At 38.3% G+C, this 21,046-nt stretch overlaps 1 protein-coding gene across 1 annotated transcript in view; it reads right to left on the bottom strand.

Moving 5' to 3' along the window:
• The window catches only part of COL19A1 (collagen type XIX alpha 1 chain), a 301,251-nt gene that overhangs the window by 34,646 nt on the left and 245,559 nt on the right, over positions 1 to 21,046 (bottom strand). Inside the window, exons 27-42 of the mRNA XM_081094481.1 lie at positions 20,707 to 20,751; positions 20,521 to 20,598; positions 18,921 to 18,956; positions 18,770 to 18,814; positions 18,624 to 18,677; positions 17,288 to 17,329; positions 13,536 to 13,640; positions 13,401 to 13,454; positions 13,091 to 13,144; positions 10,147 to 10,200; positions 8,226 to 8,279; positions 5,389 to 5,433; positions 3,366 to 3,416; positions 3,246 to 3,290; positions 2,766 to 2,792; positions 187 to 240 (exon numbers count right to left, since the gene is read on the bottom strand). Of these exons, the coding sequence (XP_080950607.1) occupies positions 187 to 240; positions 2,766 to 2,792; positions 3,246 to 3,290; positions 3,366 to 3,416; positions 5,389 to 5,433; positions 8,226 to 8,279; positions 10,147 to 10,200; positions 13,091 to 13,144; positions 13,401 to 13,454; positions 13,536 to 13,640; positions 17,288 to 17,329; positions 18,624 to 18,677; positions 18,770 to 18,814; positions 18,921 to 18,956; positions 20,521 to 20,598; positions 20,707 to 20,751 (843 nt within the window). The remainder of the gene's footprint in view (positions 1 to 186; positions 241 to 2,765; positions 2,793 to 3,245; positions 3,291 to 3,365; positions 3,417 to 5,388; positions 5,434 to 8,225; positions 8,280 to 10,146; positions 10,201 to 13,090; positions 13,145 to 13,400; positions 13,455 to 13,535; positions 13,641 to 17,287; positions 17,330 to 18,623; positions 18,678 to 18,769; positions 18,815 to 18,920; positions 18,957 to 20,520; positions 20,599 to 20,706; positions 20,752 to 21,046) is intronic.

Below are 21,046 nucleotides of genomic sequence, written 5' to 3'. Positions count from 1 at the left end.
ACTCATTTAATTTCTGTATCCTCTTCTTGGAATATAAGTTCCATGAGGGCAGGGATTTTTGCCTGTTCTGTTCCCTCATGTATTCCCAAACCTAAAATAGTTCCTGGTACAATAGTAGGTGCACAGTAAACATTAAACATGTTTGAGTGTTGAATCAGTGAATGCATTTCTAAGCCCTGTACTTACCTTTATGCCTGGAAATCCTTCCAGCCCTGGCAAACCCATTGCACCAGGTTCTCCCTGTTAAACATGAACACAAGGAACTCAGGAGCAATGATTAAATGAATTTCAAACATTGGTTTTCAAAAGCAAAGATATATTTTGCCTAAAACTACTCCCTCTAACATTGATTGGTAATCTAGCAAGTAAATGGAATGCTCTATTTTCAAGCATTTGTATTCTTGCATTTGGTGTTTGAAAACAGTTTGAGAATAAGGCCATTCCCTGGAGAAGTATGAATCTATTTTCTGATTAGTTGCTTTATTCTGATTAGGAATCTAATCAGAATGAATCCCTCTAGTCGGTGGTAATGCCAATTACAATAAGAATTAGGAGGAAAGGCTGTCTTAATAAAGTCGGCCAATTTGGGAGGTTCCTGGGCTGCTAGATTACCAGGGAGTGAGACTATGTCCTTTAAGAGCAGAAGAAGATGAGCTCTCACAGCAGAGTTTGTCATCCTCCAGTTTTCTCTGAACCTGTAGCGGGACATGAATTGTGACCCAGGGGCAGCATTCCAATGATTTTAAAAGTTGCTGATCAGCCTCAGTGATTGAGTATTGACCTAGGAACCAGGAGGTCATGGTTAGATTCCTGGTCAAGGCACATGTGCAGGTTGCTGGCTCGATCCCCAGTGTGGGGCATGCAGGAGGCTGCTGATCAATGATTTTCTCTCCCTCTGCCTTCCTCTCTGAAATCAATAAAAATATATTTAAAAAATGTTACTGATCAAGCTGATGGGTCACTGATAGAAGATGGGTAACCATTTCCATTAAAAAATCTTTTACACATTCTAGTGTGTGGTCTCAAGCTCACTAGAGACTTCCGGTCCAAAAGGAACACATTTAGAAAAGTTAAAGTGAAGGAAACTGCTCACTTTGAACACATAACCTTTAAACAATTTTTTTTCTCTAATCCTCACGTGAGGATATCTTTTCCCCCATTGATTTTAGGGAGAGTGGAGGAGAGAGGAAAAGACAGAAATATCAATTTGAGAGGAACACATTAATTGGCTGCCTCCTGCATGAGACCCAACCAGGACCCAGGCTGGGGAGGAGCCTACAAGCAAGGTACATGCCCTTGACTGGAATAGATCCTGGGACCGTTCAGTCTGACACTCTATCCACTGAGCCAAACTGGCTAGGGTGAACAAATAAACTTTTTAATCAAGAGAAATAAAGTGGGTAGCATAGGACTTGATAATATTTTTTTCTTTTCTTTTTTCAGTTTTTTTAAAAGTAATTATTTTTTTAATTAGAATTGATATTCAATATTATTTTATATTAGTTTCAGGTGTACAACATAACAGATGTTACAGATAAAGCCCTGGCTGGTGTGGCTCAGTTGGTTGAGTGTCTTCCCATGCACCAAGGGGTTGCTGGTTCAATTCCTGGTCAGGGCACATGCCAAGGTTGCTATTGCTCAATCCCCAGTAGGAGGAATAAGGAGGGAGCCAAACTATGATTCTCTCTCCTCCATATTAAAAAAAAAGTTACAGATAAAGCAAGGGCAGAATGAGTAGCAAAAGAATGTCTTGATGACATATTTAGGGCTTGAAAATGCTGGTCAAAATCATGCTTTCAGGGGAAAACAAATTGGCTTTTAATATTCAGTGCCCCATAACAAAATACACACTTTAATCCATTTTCTTTGAAAATACATTTAGATGTGAAAAGGTTACTTTTTATGGTTTGTTCTTTTGCTCATTTAAAATTTGTTCATCTAATTTTACCAAACTGTAAGGAAAGGGCCTTACATTTTCTCACATAACGATGGAAAGTGGTTTGAAAGTTTACTTCTTCAATTTTAGAGACATTTGAGTTCAAGTATATACCCTGAAGTTAAAAGGATATACAAATGGAATATAAAAGATGGAACATATGCTTATAAAGGACATGAAGGGAAAAACTGCCATCAAAGAAAGGTGATGTACCATAATTCAATTTGGCAGAACTTTCACAGTGACGCCCCCTGGTTGAGAAGGATGCTTGAGAACAATGCCCATCCTTTGGGCAGCTGAGGACAGGATCTCTTTCTGTGCTGAGTGTTAACCGCCTGATACATTACTCCTAAGAAGTGGGTTTATGACGGCACACCGCATCTCCTACAGAACAATTGCCTCACATTCAAAGCAGATCAACAGTCTCCCTGATTTCTTTTGCTGGGGAGATGGCCGACATATTAAGGGATTTCTTTCCAGTAACTATTTCTGTTCTACAATCTATTTAACATGGAATCAATCATCAAAATTGTTCTAGTAGAAGAAAGTGCCCCATTTATCAGGAGCTGTATATGTGCCTTCTTTCATCAAAGGGTGATTTTAAAACACAGCGATGAAAGAGACAAACGCCAAAGGCAGTGACCTCAGGACGGATGCGTCTAACAGATGAAGAGCACACTGCTGGCATTTCTTCAGTGGCCCGCCTGCTCCCTGCAGGATGTTATCTGATGACATCGAAGAAGGCAGGGCATCTCTGCCTGATGCTCCGTTTTCAAACTTTAATCAAGACCTATTTGCTCAATGACACAAAACATGGGAATATACATACCACTGGGCCAGGATCACCTTTTGGGCCCTATGAGAAAAAAAAAAAAGAAAAGTTATTTTTAAAAGCATGACTACAGCAAAATTACCAAATAGGAAGCATTTTTGTCTGATTTGCTTTAATACACATACAAATATTTGCAAGTTTTGTTCTGCTACAGTTTGGATTTGAAGAAAAAGATGAAAAAACATAACTTGATGAAACTGTCATGACAGCAACTGATTGGAAATTGATCTAGTTCTTAGACTTTTAATGTGAGAAGTGGCACAGCGATGCATAATGCTATTTTTCATTATTTTAGCTGTGTACGTTTTCTCAGGTTTAGTATAATTGGTTTCATTTTGTCCTCCAGCATAAAATTTTGGTAATATCTGTAACACGTATTTTTGGGTGTGCACTTAGGAGTTATTTTTGTTTGCTTTGTTTTGTTTCAGTTGTGGTTGTTCAACTAAGGTATGCTTGGTGATAAACAACTGTACTCACCGGGGGGCCGGGGGGCCCTGGATAACTGGGAACAGTCACACCTCCCTTAAAAAAAAGATGACAAGAATTATATTAATCCATAACCGGAAAACTATTTTATGTAATTATAAAGATAAATACCTGGATTTTATATAAACTGCTCATTCCATTTCCTTCAGTGAATGGCACACCCTTAGGAAAGAAATGAGATATAGAATTATTCTATCTTTTTACAAAAATATATTTTTCCTGTTCTATTTTAGAAAGTGAGTTTAATACTATAAGTAAAATAATACCGTGTTTCTATTTTTGGCTCTTCAAAAGCAAATATAGAGAAAAAAATGGAAAGGAGTGTGAACTCTACCTGGAGCACACAGACACATCCAGTAGGGGTGTGCTTAATGTTCAGGTTTGACAGGCGAGACACTAATGCACTCAGAGGAAAATATTATTGGTGCATTAAAATTCAGTTTCTGAATTGCCAATTTATGCAAACTGTTTACAGCTCGCTGACCTGCAGGCTATACCACAGTCCTGCTGATGAAGATGTGAATAGGGAACAATTTGGCTACTGAAAAGTAATTTTTTTCCAGTCTCTTCATACTAAACAGAAAATTAAGGTTAAATGGGATGATGTTACTCACAACCCTATGTGGCCGTTTCTACAGAAACATATTCCTTAGAACAACGGGGAATAAGAACTTCCTAATAAAACTGGCCTGTGATTGGAAAGTCCCAAAGTAACTAACACAGAGAACTCATTTGAGACCTTAAAAATCACACACATTGGCATTCAGAAAAAATTTGCATATGAAAATTTTACTTAGGATCTTTTATCATTTTTAAAGAAATTTCCATACAATCACTAATCTAAATTTCTCTTTTTATGACTTCCATATTTCCGGTGCAAAGTTGAAGAAGCCATCATTTCACTGTTTTAGGATAATGGTCATCATTTGAAGACTTGCATCTTCAAATAACTAGTGATGGAAGAAAAAAATGCTCCATTCATTTACGTCTTTATTATTTCACTTACTAATTTGACAATTGTTGAATGTCTACTATATGTTAGTGTGCTCAGTCCTGGACAATGAAGGATAATTTTGTCCGAGATACCCTCCCCACCCCAAAGGTGAGAGGTTTTCCCCCAAAAGACAACATTAATCTGTCTTGAAGAATAAGTAATTTTGGAGGATTCGGGGGAAGAGGAAGATTTTTTAAACCCATTATAAAATATAGGTCTCTTTTGTGTGTTCAGTTTATATTTTGCTGTTCTGTCCACTGGAGAGGGAGTGTATTTTAGGATTTGAGCCCCAAATGCTTTCTGTCCTGTTTCCCTGTCAAGGGAGAAGGTAAACAAAATGAAGACCAGGTTTAGGAAAACAGAGTGCAAATCCCTTCTGTGTGTGCAAAGTCTACATTCACATGAAGATTATCAACATATTTGTGTGGTCTTCATAAAGTCACCGAGGAATTCTGCCCCCTCTCCAGTGAGTTTGGCTTCTAAAGTATTCCTATGAGCCAGGGTGGACCAAAGTTCTGCTGCGATTTGAGCGTGGCCCCACAAGAGGGCAGACTTGCTACAGAGAGAGGTACCTCTTCTCTTTGCCTCCCGACAAAGTGCGTATCTGTCTCAATCAGAAGCATAAAAACACTGATGGCTCTTGTACATTTTATCCAGTAGGTGCTATATAAATAGAATTTCCTTGCAACTCAGACATAATGGACTGCAATGAACACATATAACATAATACCAAATCCTGCACCTACTCACATTGTTGGAAGGGATCTCTTTTTAAAGCCCACCTATTTTCTGTGAATGAGGCTCCCTGAGGTTTAATGACTTTCTCATGACCAACCCTCCCCCCCCGCCTCCCCCCCCCCCCCCCCAGGCAGGAAGTGGAAAGTCTGGGCACCTACCCAGGTCTTCTGAGTCTACAGTAAGGAGGCCTGCAGTATGCAAATCTGAGCACTTCTCATTGGAGCAGAGCTAAAGGGGAAACACCAGTTCTCCCCAAAGCTACCCTGGCTAACATTTATGTGTATACATAAAACTCAGATGACTTTTTATCTGTAAGAACATCTAAATCTAGTCTGACCTCTAAGATATGGAAGTCATAAGTAGGCACACACAACTTTAACTTTTAAACCTGAAACAACTCACAGGCGGTCCAGGAGGTCCAGGTCTCCCAGGAGGTCCTTCGCTGCCCTGCAAGGGATATTCAGACCAAAGATCAATGGTTTAGACATTTCCACCCCAAGTTTATGAACCAGATTGTACTTGCTCTGAGAACCGCATTCTGAAATCAATATGGGCTGTCATTTTGTTTTGGCCTTGCAAGGTCTTATTCAGCTTGGCTTTTCTCTTTCATCAGGAAATACATTTCTAGACCACAGGAAAGGTAAATGCCTTTTCCTGCACTCATTCAAATTCTTACTCTGGGAGCCCAGGGATGAAGCTTATTTTTAGATGGAGCCAGACAACCCAGGTAATCCCATCCTGGACTTCGAGTGCAGCTGGGGGAACTCGCCGCTTGTGGGGGTGCAGAGCAGAGCTCCTGGAAGCAGGGGACAAACCACTCACTTCAGCCTCACCTCTATACCTTCAACGTTTGGGAATCAGAGGGGTCATCTGCATAGTTTGACCAGAGTAGAAAATCGCAACCTATTTCATGTCTGCAGGAGGAGAAACCTCTCTCACTTCCTAAGTTCCTATTAGACTTTATAACCAAGTCAGGCATGTCCCACTGAACAGAAGTGACTGTGGTTCGACACTCTTTCAGATAAATGTTCTATACAATTTAAACAGCCTCAGACATTCTGTTTACAGGAGAAGCAGACTGAATAATGAATTCAAGTTGAAACTTGAAAAATGGATTTCACTTTTATTTTTTATAAAACACAGAATGCTTATCAATCCATAATGAGCAGAGATATTATGGTCCCTTTGGTGCCTTTAATAAGTTCTTCCTGTAAATTTTCTTTTAGAATCTTTTAAGTCCCGTAGGACTGTTGGCATGAAATGGTTAATTAAAAAAGAATTCAGAGAGAGTGGGATTCCTACTTACTGTGCCCCCAAATTTTGAGGGATTTCAGCCCATTTCCATAAATTTAATGAAGGATTTCATTCCAATCTCCCTATTTTTAAAGGGAAGTATCATAAAAACCCCTTTTGTTTGTATCTTTGTCAAGGAAAATAAACTGTAAAGTTTTTCTTGCAATGTGTCTGACTGAGAATGTGACAATGAGTATATTGTATCTTTGCCCAAACTGCTTTGATGGTGGCTATCTCTCCAAGACATGCCATATTCTGCTGACTGCGGGCAGTGTCCTCCCAGAATTATGTCATAGTACTCATGAGCTATGAGAGGACAACAAACAAGGAAAAATATGTGCCTGTTGAAAAGACCTTTTTTCCTGGCACAATTAAAAGACATATTTTCATCCTCGATTGCGCCCCAAAGCTCATCCAGTGTGGAATTCCCATTAACTTCAAAAGGCAAATCTCTGACTGAATAATTTCCATAGAGAACCGAGAAGAAAGGCTGGTGGGTTTGGGCAAGCTCCTTGGAATACTATCAGAAAAATATGTGTTGAGACTATTTAGAATAAGCACATTGTTCCCTTTCATATTTTTGGGGGGGATTCCTTTGTTCCTTGATGCCATTTTGTCCCATTTTGGTCATTTCAGGGTAGAAGCCACTTACGTGCCTCGTGTGGACTTTTGATTGTTACTTCTCTCATCTAGTTACTTCCCTGAAGTCTTATTTCACTCATTTTCTGGCTCTGTCTGGATTCATATTGTGGGGCCAATTTAGATCCTAAATAAGGTAAACTGCTGAAGCCCTGTGGCCTGCATTGCTGCCCCTCCCTTCTGACCACAGCAGCCTCCCCAGGAAACAAGCCTTCCTGGTGAGGAGAGAGAAGGAAGCTAGACGGTCAGGAATTGGGATCATGGGGGCGGGAAATAAAACCGGCAAACCCAGCTAAAGGAGTCACTAAGGCATCTCAACTGGGCGGGGAAGGAAGGATGCCTGTAAGAGGCATGAACTTTAAAATGTATAGATGTTGCTAAGACAGGCAGCTTGCAGATAACCAATCACAAGACAGTGAGGCATATACTAACCAATCCCAAGAATATTATTAAGGGATAATTCTTTTAAAAGACCATTTAGGAGCTAGCAAGGTGTAATCCACCCCCCCCCACACCCCCCCCCCCCCCGCCCAATTAAAAGGTGCTCGCTTCTCTCACCCTCGCTCTTCTCCCTGGCATGCAATGGGTTCCTGACATTCCTGTGTGGGGGAGCACATCCTTGCACCCACGTGGGTTATGGCCTTGTGGGCCTCTACACATGGACTAATAGACTTTAACATCCAGCTGTTATGTGGGAAGGAAGCTCTGGGCACCGGCCTGCTCCTGGGACCCCAGCTGCACCTTTTCCAGGTCTGGCTTCTCTCAAACTTTGGTTCCACTGATGGTTTTTGTCCGTGACTTCATTCTTTGATTTTGAGAGAACTCAGACTCAATGCCCCACCTTTTGGCTTCACTACTGGTTCCTTAGTAATTTCCCCTATGACTCTCAAATAACAGAACTCCCTGATTTTCTCAGCAGCCGCCCGATTATTGGACTCCTGGTCCTGATGACCAGCCTTCTTTCCGAAGCCTCGGCCCCTGTGGCTGGAACTCCCGACACAGACACGGTACCTGCACCTCTTCAGGAGGCTGCTCCCACACCCCCTTCCACAAAGCACCATGCCCAGGACCCTGGATCCAGCTTGGACTTTTGCTATATGGCACCAGTGTTCTCTTTATCTCTCCTCTAGGAACGTATCTCCTGTATTCGTTCAGGCCAATTTTTTGACCTATGTCCTTCTAAGTCCACTATCAGAATAGCTATTCCCTGACATCAGTTCTACTGTGATGCTCTCTCCGTAAATGGTCTCACCCTGCCCCGACCCCAGGCCCCAGTTCAAACACGAAGGGAGGCGTTTCCTCTGTACCTTGTCACCCTTAGTTCCAGAGGGGCCCGGATGTCCGGTTCTTCCCAACAAGCCCTGTAAAACACAAAACTAAGTTTGCTACAGGAAACAACAGCGAAGTGGCCACAGGGTATTGACAGTTAGTCTAAAAACTGATACATTTTGAAGGTCATTTAATCCTAATTAAATCAATCCTACAAGCTTCCATTTCTTCAGGCTGATGCAGCAGCTGTAGCCTGCTGATAAGCTCTTGCAAGGGTAAAATTTGTATTTGTGGCTGCTTTTCACCTTGGCCAACCACATTTAATGACCTTAATTGGAACCTTTTGATACATTTAAGAATTTAGCCTTGCTGTGTAAATGGCAATTTACATAACATTATGCCTTCCTAAATGAGCTATAATTTTGGTAGCGATCAACATTTTACATACTTCAAGACGCAGCAGAATTAACAATGTGCATATTGAGTTATGTGATCTGCAATTTACCAATGGAAAATAAAATTTAATGTTAATTCTTTTTGAAGAATAGAGTTAGCTATAATTTTCATGGTTTCTTTCACAACCCTCTCTCTTAATTTTTAATTTTAGTCTACAATTTAAAGCCAGGTTAGTTCTGCATAACTGTGGTGAAAGCAAAAATGATAAAATTTTAATTATGGCAAATCCATGATTCAAAACATTAAGGAAAGTGATTACATTCCCACTTGTGTGATAAATACCATTTGCATAGGAACTCTAAGAAGGGAAGAGTTTGAGAAGTTAATAGTGTTGCTATCTTTAGCAAATAAAAATACAATATTTGGGCCCTGGCCCCTGTGGCTCAGTTGGCTGGAATGTGGTCGCATGCATTGAAAAATCTCAGGTTTGGTTCCTGGTCAGGGCATTGCACGGGCTCAGTTTCAATCCTTGGTCCTTGGCTTGTAAGGGCAACTGATATATGCCATAGAGCAACCAATCTATGTTTCTCTCATTGACATTTCTCTCTCTCTCTCTCCCCCTCACCCTTACTTTCTCTCTAAAAATCAATGAAAAAAATATCCTTGGATGAGGATTAAAAAATACGCTATTTGGGACATTCTAAAAATATTGTTCAGATGAAATTAAAATTAAACTGTGCATCCTGTATTTTAACTGGACACACTAGACTTGAGCTTTGCCTTAATGAGAAATTGGATCTAGCAGGTGGAAAAGGAAAATATATTCTATTTTTGGAAACACAGTATAATCAAAGACACAAAGGCGATGGTGTTGTGTCTGAGGGTGAGAAAAGGTACTGAGTAAAGTAGAGGGCATTTTAATTCATAAATAGAAATGAAAATAAATTGAATCTGATGATCCATGACCAATATTTTCCCTGTAGAAAATACTTAGTTTATGGTGCTCAAGAATGTAAGGGTGCCGAAACCGGTTTGGCTCAGTGGATAGAGCGTCGGCGTGCGTACTGAAAGGTCCCAGGTTCGATTCCGGTCAAGGGCATGTACCTGGGTTGCGGGCATATCCCCAGTAGGAGATGTGCAGGAGGCAGCTGATCGATGTTTCTCTCTCATCGACGTTTCTAACTCTCTACCTCTCTCCCTTCCTCTCTGTAAAAAATCAATAAAATATATTTTAAAAAAAAAGAATGTAAGGGTGTAACCATCTAAATATCTCTTCCAAAGGTTAATGCCAAAAAATTACAATTAAAAAATAGAATGTTCTTTTCTATCCAACTTCTTTTCAAATAACTAGCTTAATCCCAGACTGATTTCTGGTCAGGTAGCAACCCTGAACAACCGTAAGTAAGACTAAATGAAAATCCGAGATGGTAGATGCTGCTTTTCTATGCAACAGGTGGATAATCTACATAGAAGTACAGAGAAAAAAAATGAAAAATATTAGTTCACCTTTCATCATTCCAGCAGATGTGAACCATGGGCAGAACAGTTCTAGCAAATACTTACAGGGGGTCCAGTTGGACCTGGAACACCCGGAATGCCTGGAATTCCTTGAAGACCCTAGAAGAGATAGTTCCTACCATAACATCTATCATATCAGTGAAAACAAGGCATTTTATTTAACCAAATAATTTTACTATTGAAAATTAAACATTTATGTTGACTAATCAAAAACCATGATATATGCCATATTACAAATACCTGATTTCAAAGAGTCTTGTGTAACGGGGAGGAGGAGATCAATGGGGGAACAAAGGGGGACATTTGTAATACTTTCAACAATAAAGATAAATTTAAATAAAACAGTCTTGGGAAAAATCTTATGTGTGTTTGTGTTAAACAATGTGGACATATTCTTTCTTCAAGATGATATCATTCTCACTGGCAATACTATGTGAGAGTGTGTGTGTGCATCCACATGTGCATGTACATGTGTGAATGGTATGAGTTAGGATATTGTTCTGACTCTTTTTATTCACCCACCATAATTTTTTTACAGGTGTATAAGTAGAAAGAAAACAAATTTTTTTTGGGGAATGGCACCTCTAAATATCTGGAAATTATAAATGCTATGCCATAAATTGCTTTATCTAAAAATACCAACATCTTTATAAAGTTCTCTCCATATGTATGTGTATAAAATATGCATTTACTTATGTATTTTTTTTTGCTACTTTTAGTTTCAGCACTGAATCAGCCTAGAGATGCTGAGTGAGTCTTTAGGCAGTCTAATTTATAAGCTTGGGACTCATTAACCTTTGATGACCACATTAAACTTTAAAATAAACCTCAGTCCATAAATAAAAAAATCATTCTTGGCAGTCTTTTTCTGAACAAGCTGAAATTTTGGAGTAAGGGTAAAAGTTACTAAGGATGCATAAAGGGCAATAAGATAATTTTAGAAGACAAGGTGGTCATTAAAGAAGATGAATACATATTAAAGAGTCGGACAGTCAATTTAGCATATAGTGCCAAGCTAAAATATAAATTAAAATTTATTGCATAGATATTCAGGGACCACTAAGTTCTTTCCCTGCTCTGATATTTTCATTTTGCAAGTCCTAGCCCAGTTGCTATAAGAAAATTTATTTATTTATTGTAATAATTTATGGCTGACAATATTTGCATGTCCTACTTATCAATTATTATCCTGAGATATTGTAGGAAGGCCTGCATTCCAAGCAAGGATTTACTTTGACTATACGATGTGTGTTCTATTTGCAACTTACAAATTGCTACCTTGAGTTGTGAAACATCTGCAAAAAACATAGAGGATAATGTCACTTTTTCTAAGACCAATAACAAACAGGCAACTCCTAAGTTCCCAGATGGAACTTAACTTTCTGGAATTCCCTATGTAATAAGAGTCTTGTTTAAAATATTGTGTACGCTGCTAAAGGTCCATCAGGTGTCCTTAAGAAAGAAAACACTAGAACAGCAGAGGAATAATAGCAATGGATTGCAATTCACCAAGAGGATAAAGTATCTATCCTGTTAAATCAATAAAAATTAACTTCTAATAAATCTGACTTGGAGTCCCTTATAAAAACCCCAAATTCCAATTATTTCCTGGTCTTTTTGTCGTTACCTTCTCAATCACCTCTGAAGCCTACCTCTCGAATCTAGGCAGTTAGCAGCTATTTGAATACTAAAATCAGATATTGTGCTTGTATTTCAATGAAACTTTCTGTGGAGCGTGAAGAAGAAAATACTCAACAACTCTTAATTTGAAAATAAAATGCCCTTACAGTTTTATTTATGAATGAAAATAAATATCATACTATATTTCTATTCTTCAATTTTTAACTTGGAAAAAAATCAAGAGGCAATCCTCAGTTTTCTAGAATAGGATCAATATTAATGAAAAAGAATAACACACAATGATCATTTATAATTTGAAATATATCTCCAACTCAAAAAATAGATCACTTCATACCGTTATGATTTTCTGCACTAATATCAAGGTTAATATATGCCAGATGGCTTACTTACTTTCATTAAGAATTATTAGCATCAAAACTGTTTAAACTAACAACAATTCATCATCCTAATAGGTTTTTCTAATAGTTAATGTGAATTATGCAAGAAAAGAATGATACCCTGAGCATCACCATGGCTTCGAGTCAGAAACTTATACCATCATCTCAAAATCATATTTGACTTTGAACCTTAGTACGGGGGTGGGCAGCTGATTTAAGCTAGTCCAATCAGGCTCTTTTCTCCCAAGAGTTTGAAAGCTGAGCAGACACACTGACAAAACAAGGTCATTGAAGTTGAGCCATATTAGAGCCAGGTTCCAGAGAAGTCCTGCTGAGTTCTGAGGCTGTTCTTATCTCTAGGTTGCTTGTTAACTATTCTTCCCATTCTACTAGCTATCTTGGGATATTTGTCAGTGAAACCCCCCCCTTCTTCAACCCCGTGCTTTTTTTAAAAATTGTCTTTTTTTTAATTTAAATTCTTTATTGTTTAAAGTATTAAGAGTCTCCTTTTTCCCCCATTGACCTCTCCCCGGCCACCCCCACCCCCAAGCATAAGCCCTCATCCCCCTACTGTCTGTGTCCATTGTTTTTGCTCATATGCATGCATACAAGTCCTTTGGTTGATCTCTTACCCTCACCCTCTCACCCCCACACCCCCAAGCCTTTCCTCATACAACCCCTGGCTTTAATTTTGGGAGAGCAGGAATTATCAACTGCTACATGAAAACAGAAACATAGCAACTGATATATTAACTTTGTGCTTTAATTTCCTTGTCTTAAAAACTGGACCATTGATAATAAACATTAACATATTAGTACATTTAAAATGTGCTAACATTTGAAAAGACCTACCTAAGTGTTTTTATTTGTTTCAGCATTAAAAATGAACTCTAGGAAAACTGATGTCTTTCTTTTGATGAGTTACTTAAAGAGAATCAATAGGACTATATTACCAGAGAATAATCTTTTACCTCATCGCCTTTCTCCCCGGGTATCCCAGGGTAGCCCCGTTCTCCTTTGCTTCCCTAAAAAGACAATAAATTCAGCAAGTACACTCAGTCACTTTGTCATCTTTCGAAACAATGACAGTGTCTCTTCTCAGGATACTTGGGCTATGTAATTTGGACAGAGTTAGGGAACAAATAAATTACATTTGCCAATGGCTTTATACCAATTTTCCAAAAATATTTTTGCAAGAAGTAGTGTATTTTAAAACAGGTTTCCTTTTTTCACACTGAGTTGGAGGTCACACAAAGGAGAGTGAAGAAGCGACTCCCTTACCTTTGGTCCCTCTCTGCCTGGGATTCCTGCAGGACCCCGTGGCCCTATGTCACCCTAGAGGACAGGGTTAACAGATCTGAGAGAAGGCACTGTGTGTCAGGAGGAAGCCCATCAACACCCAGCCTGCCCTCTTACCTTCCGGGCTATAGAATCGTACTTTCCAGGCTCACCAGTGCCTCCTTCTTCTCCTTTGTTGCTTTTCAGCCCAGGGACACTGCTTTGGCAGTTGCCACAAAAGTTCTAATGAGTAAAAAGATAAGGTGACTGAGAGATTGATGAAAGTCATCTATAAAAGGGAGGTTTGATCAAATTTGAAGCTCTAATTGAACTGTTGCCAGAGATAAGTGATAGAACAATTTCTGTATCATTACTTTCAGAAACTTAATTTATCCAATTTGAAAAGACTACTTTTTGTGAAGTAAAAACTACTTATGTACCTAGTCACTAATATCTGTTTATGATACTGGTGAGCTATTTAAGGAACGTGTCTATGATGATATTTAAAAGGAAAATTCTAAATAAATAAGCAATAGACATGTCAGTTAAGACAGACTGAGTTTCAACTGCCTAGTAGCATGTTTTAAAAAGAGGTGGGGAAATTAAGAATAAAAAGAGAGGTGGTATTATAGTTTAGAATAACCGGCAAGATTACAGAGCTCATACAGCCAGTACATAAATTCTTAAAAGAGAAATTAAGAGAAAGCTGTGAAGAAAGGATTTTTCTTTTCTGAGAGCAAAATTAGTGAGAGAACTCTCCATAGTTTACCAACATTTTATTTGTCAGTGGAAGCACTCATGTGAGAAATAATTACCTGAGTGACTTGGACCTGACTTCTATGTCAGATCCAAGTACAGATAGGAAATCTAAGTGGAATTACCTTTCCATTGCCTTCTCGGTAACCTTTAGCTGATTTGGAAAGGCTTGAATTTAAGTGTCTGAGTTCCCAAGATAAATGTCTTATCATGTATCTAAAGAAAAATTGTCTGCAAAAAGCCCTGGAAAGGCTTATTGTTAAATAAATTGTTAAATAAAAATATTATCAGGAAAGGCACAGAACAGGGACCATTGGATGGGGGAGAAAGTTTAGTTTTAACAGTTGACAGACTATAGGACACCAAAGGGAAGAATCTTTAAACATGAAGAGGGAACTAAAGCTTGCTATTGTGAAGTTAGCAAAAAACTTTGCTCTTGGCTAGTCAAGTTCAATATTTTTGACCCACTGAATATTAGCATAAGTCTGATTTCCAAATAAATTAGTTTCCTTGGAAAACCAATTTTATATGATAGTGAAAAGATTCTAAGGCAATTTGTCTTTAAAAAATGCTGGGCTAGAGTTCTCTTCATGGTGGGATATGTAAATGGGAGCGAAAGTACTCATGGTTTCTTAAACTAATTTTACCATCAGGATCTTTTTACAGAGCCAATGTGTTGGCAGAGGAGTTAAAAAAGTACATATATAATTGGAGACTACTACTTACAATGTCTGAAAAACTATAACGAGAGAAAGATGCCTGAAGACTTAAGAGAACCAAAAGTTTTTCATATTTAAAAAGTATAAAGAAAATGAATTATTGTATCTATAGACATACATATAAATGTATGTCATAGATACATCAATACAGAGCAAAACCCTGGCATATCAATATACAACAACATGTTAGAATAGAGTATTCAATTGATTATTTTAATAAAACATAAAATATGGTAATCATTAAGAGTCAATAGAATTTTCTAAGAGTCACTTCAAACTGTCCTCATTTTCTTTAGTTTAGGATTACCAGAATGCTAAATTAATGGTAAATTAATTTTTGTTAATGGTAAATTAGTTTTTATTAAGCTTCTTGAAAAAATGTCATAAGATTTCCTTATGAAGAGGAAAAGGATGCACCAATTATTAGCCAATACACAATCTCATTCAAAGAGGGAATGATGCACAGATTAACCTACACGATGGTCTTTGATAGGGTATCATTTGGGTCTGGAATTATTTCAGCTCTTTTCAATACATTAATCAAAGGTATTTTTGAAAACAGAAATCAGGATGACCAAATTTGCTAAAGACTCAAGACAGAGAAGGAACGTTAATGAGTTGAGTAACAGGGTCAGGATTTAAAATGGCATTATTAAGTTGGCCTAATAGAGCCAATCCCCAATCTAAATTCCTGTATTAGATTTTACTGGGGGAACTACATGCTTTCCTATTCTATTCAATACAGTTTGTTGGGACTATCAGTCAACATGCCCTGCCTGCCTCTTGCCAATCGGCTCTCCTGGGTCTCAGAGCCTCAGCTGAGATGCTAGGACTGGAAGAATGGCAGAGAGCATTTATTAGAGAGATGCTGCCCTGGTGAAACTGTCTAAATTCCAAGAGCCTTGTAGTCCTGGTCCCTCACCATGACAGAGCCTATTCAGTCTTTCTAAGCCAATCCATATCCCATCGGGATATTCATTTCTGCTTAAGTGTATAAATTTTTGATCCTTACAGTAAAGAACCCTAGCTATAAGGGTTGGAATGGTATAACACTTAACAATTCTTCTATTTACAACACTATTGCATTGTAAAGAACTGAGACAATGTCTGAGGACCTGTATTCCTATGTTCATGTTACACTTATGAGCTGTGTGACTCTGAGCAACTTAGTTAACTGCTGGGAACTTCAGTCTCTCATCTACAGAATGGGGATACTACCACAGCCTGAACTCACAGGATTGTTGTGAAAGTAAGTGAGATTACATTAAGTAGAGCAGCTGCCTGGCATGTAATTGTAACTCAATAAATATAAGATCTTCCTGAAAGTCCCATAAATATTCTTTTCTGATTTATTAGACAATGTTGGCCTTTGAAGTTTTTAAAAACTTCTATAATATATTTATATATATATATTCATATGGAAATTCATATTCACATTCATATTTACATTTATATATATCTATTCTCAAAAGTTTAATCACCTACCAAGTACATATACTAGAATTCCTGAGTGTTTTGAATTCAACAAATATTCCTGCCTGCCTACTACTATGTAAGTAATTGTACAAAACATTGGGTAAATGCCAGGAATATAAAATAAGTCACATATACACACACGTAGCCCAAATGTATGTGTGTCTCTCTCTGTGTATATACATATACATTGTCCATTCACACACAGACAGATAAAACACATAACATTTGCATATAATGTGAAGAAGCAGATTTTCATGTGGGTTCACTCCATCTTAGCATACCATGAAGAAATGCAAATACATAGAGTTATGGATATCCCATTATCATTCCCCCCCCATCTGTTTTACAAATAAAACACATGGAAGTATTAGGGGAAAACGGCAGCAAGATTTATTCCCTCTGAGATGGAAATAAGGAGACATACTTTTTTATTTGACAGAGTAACAGGTGTTAAGGCAATTGTTGGCTTTGGAACTTGAGAGTTCATTTTGTAAACTCCCATGATATCAAACCTCAGGCTTGCAATCGAGCTGTTTATTGAGAAGCACTGGTTTTCATCCTGGGTCTGGCCTGGGCAGATACAGGGAGAAGGATTAGGTTTCTCAGTGGTGAGCCAGGGTGAGTAAACACCCGTTAAGAGAGGAGAGAATGATCTACTCAAGGGTGTCAGTGACGGGATGCCTTCCCTGTGGTTCATCTCAGAACTATCATCTCTCCCCTTCCCTGCCCTTCAACACCTAAAATGGGAGGGTGGTGATGAAGAAGAGAGTAAAGGCTTAGTATAAAGGGCGCAAGGTACATAAAAATACGTGTCCCTTTTTTCTATCTTAAAAATTGAATTTTAGTTTAGGCTAAGCAATTAACTCAATTTCTTGTAAAGATTTCCTTTCTGATTTTTCCTGGAAATTAACATGTAATTTCTTACATAGCAACAATTACCTTGAGCAAAACACCGATGTCTCCCAAGAGAGGAAGTGCAATCTGTGGTTGAGAAAGAAGCAGATCCATATATTTGTACATATATAGGCACACAATACAATGCAAACATTCAACACAATATAGACATTTTTAAGAAATACTCATTATTCCTCTACTATGAACAACCAAACACATGCATATTATTGCTTTGATTCTGTGTCTCTATTTTATATTTTCATGACCATGGCAACCTTTATGTCAACCCTAACATATTATTAGTTTTACACTTGATCTTAGCCAAAAGGCTGAGAAGCAATTTATTGCTAACGTTTTAAATAATGCATAAAGGTAAATCATTTATTCAAAGAAAATCACTCCCCTGCCAGGAAAATTACCAAGCTATTGAAAACTATAAAAATTACAGGATGAGTTTGCCTTAAAGTTCTTTCTCACTGCCACTTAAAAGGGCCTGTATGTGACCTAAGGGATGGGCAAGACAGATCCTAAGGGAATTCAGGCAGTGTTTTGGCCTCATTTCTTAAACTGTCCCTTCAAAGAGACACTGTAAACCCAAGTAACACTTCAAAAGATTCCCAGATGATGCACCGTGATTCACTCAGTGGTGGAGTTCAAGTACGGCTGAAACGTGCCCCTGCATGTAGCTTATAAAGGCACACAGGGCCCAGCCATGTGGGAACTAGAAGGATTTGTGAGGCTTAGAACTGAGAGACCAGATTTGGATTTTATTATACAAAACTCTTAATACAATGTCATGTCCCATATGGCCTCTCAAATTATAGCTGCTGAATCTGAGGCTATTTAAAGATTTCTCTGTCCCTCAAAGCAAGATTTAAGCTAAAATAAAACTTTGGAACACACAATTAGTGCCTAAACTCATTTTGTAAGAGCCCACTCAAGACACTTTTTGTAATCTAATCACTTCAGCATTTTAAAGCCACAGGATCAATGGCTATGTACCATATTGTAAGTAACTTACCTGCAAACTTCCATTTAGAGAAATGAAATTCATTTAGTCACTAGCATTAGAAAAAAATAGAAATTGTGGCTATAGATTTTAACTCAATTTTCCATGGGATTGAGACATTATATGCCAAAGCTCAGCCTGGGGCAAAAATTGTACAGCTGAATTATACCCTTAGGAAGTAAATATTCATCACACACACAAAAATGCTGGCACAGCTTGACTTTTTCCCCCTCTACAAAATAATGGGGACAAACAAAATCACCAGGCAGGCACCGAGCATTCTAATTAGTTTGGACAGCAAAACTTGCTTGGTAGGCTGTTTGGCTTCTGGGTGTATTAAAGAAATATAAATCAGGCAGTCTGTTGACATACCGGGTCGCCTGGGGGGCCTGGCAGACCTGGCTTTCCATCCCTCCCTGGAGCTCCCTGAAAACAGAAACATGTTCACATCTTGGCACAGAGGAACAGGTGCAGATTGAACAGGTTGTTGGGGAGGAGTTGGTCAAGGCTGTCCTTACATCATTCCCTGGAGTTCCTGGCAATCCAGGGTGACCTCGAGGACCCTGGAAAAGGGGGGAAACAGTGAATTATGAGGAGGGTCTTTCAGTAATTTCCCCCAGGTCAGCAAGCTGGATTTGCTGTGCCTAATAACTTGGTTAAGCAGCTTACCTGAATACCTGGCTCTCCAGCTGGTCCTTGGGAGCCCTAAGTAGAATGAGATGCAATGATCAGAATTCTGCCAGGAATGTCCATAAGTTAGCCAAGGGGGGTAAAGGGCTAAATATGAATATTTACTTAGTGGAACCACATGGCTTGCCACCAGGCACACCCTGAAAACTGCAAAGTCAGCCCAGACTTTCGGGTGACAGGTAAACACTTCACTAGATGCCTGTTTCTGGAAACATCCACATGGTTTGGCTCAGGTGCCACATGGTTTTGCTCTCTCAGCACCATCATCTGTCCCTGTACCCTCGTGAATGCTCAAACAATGCATCCAAATTCTACCTGTTCAGAAACTGACTGCCCACAGGGTAACTGGATCAGGGCTTCCTTCTCCTTCTGCTTCTACTTTGTGTCATTTCTCTGTTTGAAGAAATTTCCAGAAACAGTGTCCAGTGACAGGAGTAGGAAGTAAAACATCAGTCAGCTGTCTGTTTCTACTTCAACAAATCGGAATTTGGGGTAACCAAAACGAGGCTGGGTGATGATCAGTGACCCTAATGATGACAGCTCTAAGCCTACTATATAACCATGGACCAGTGAATGAGGAAGTGACAACCAAGTAAGAAAAGAGCTGGTTTTCCCGAAGCTGGCTTCAGTAACTGCTCACAGACCTTTCCTTTTCTTATTTTTTATATAAATATTCACATCACAGTTATTGTCAAAGCTACTTTTGCTCCCTGTCTATTTGTACTGTGTTCTTATTTTTTATTTTTTCCTTCAACCTCCTCCACTCCCCTAATAATTTTCTGATCTACTTTCTTTTACTTTGTTTAATTTCCAGGGGTCTTTTATAGTCCTGCCCTGGAAAATCAAACAGCAGTCAACACACAACTGACTTCACTACTGACACCTCCTTTTAGCTCTCATAACTTCATTACAAGAGCAATTTCCCAAATTAACATCATTAAAATAAGCATGTATTCTACTTTTATTGGTCCAGAATCTTTGTGTTTTTAAAATAGCACATAAAAAGCTTTATTGCTTATTACTATTTAGTCAGCAAGTATGCTTACACTGGTCATTATTACCAGGCACTGTCCTTACAGCTAAAATATGTAAAAAAAACCTGCCTATTTTTGTCTTAACTATTAAAAACAACTTCTCTTCTCTATTCTTTAAGATAATACTTAGAGATGTTTGATATCATCCCATTTATACACACTCCATTCACTTTAAATATTAAATATTTTATTCTACTTAAAAGCAAACAGTAATCTATAATAACCTAGTACTAGGTATTTTTATAATCGTACAAACTTCACTTGAACTTTTTAGTATATAGAATAGAGGAATAAAAGGTTAAATAACTGTTTCTATTCCAAAATCAGCGTGTGTGTGTCAGCCCTGTAAGTCACACAGTGAGTGCCCGCTCTGTGCTCTGTAACGTAACCTCAGTGCCCTTTAATTCTCTCCCTCTGACCAGTGCTTATTGGTATTTCCTCCTGAGACCATTTTATTCTTTTCTCCTTTTCAAATTTGTCACTGTATTTTGTTTCACAATATTGGAATCAATAGGATTTCAAAAACTCAATTGAATTTCACTTACTGTTCGGCCAGGAATTCCGAGCCCTGGTGGGCCTATGTCACCTGGGGAGCCATGGACGCCAGGAAGTCCTCTTTCACCCTGGAAATGAGGTGCTTCTGTTAGTGCAGTGCCCAAGGGGTGTAAATTTTATGGCTGTATTATATTAATGGTAAATTCTTTAAAAATTGTCTATGATATTTTTTATACCTTTGGGCCCCGGGGCCCAGGTACTCCTGGGTTTCCATCTAATCCCTAAAAGAATAAAAAAGGAGGTGAATACATTTCTTTTTCTAAAAAGGTTAATAACATTTAAGAACTCATTAACTCAAAAATATGTTATTGCTCTTCATCTTTCTTGAATAAACCCTTTCCTATAAAATAATAATAAACAAGGAATACAAATTTTACTAGGGTATGGGTTTTATATAGTTACATTAAAATGTGTTTTCATCTTTAAAATAAGGCATCTGATACTGAGAACTATTTATCATTATTAATTAATATAAAAGGTCAAAGGGGATGAGAAAAATGCATATAAAACAGGCAT

The sequence above is a fragment of the Myotis nattereri genome (genome assembly GCF_964212035.1).
Source record: "Myotis nattereri genome assembly, chromosome: 6".
Lineage (NCBI taxonomy): Eukaryota > Metazoa > Chordata > Mammalia > Chiroptera > Vespertilionidae > Myotis > Myotis nattereri.
This window is presented reverse-complemented; position numbering and strand designations above follow the sequence as displayed.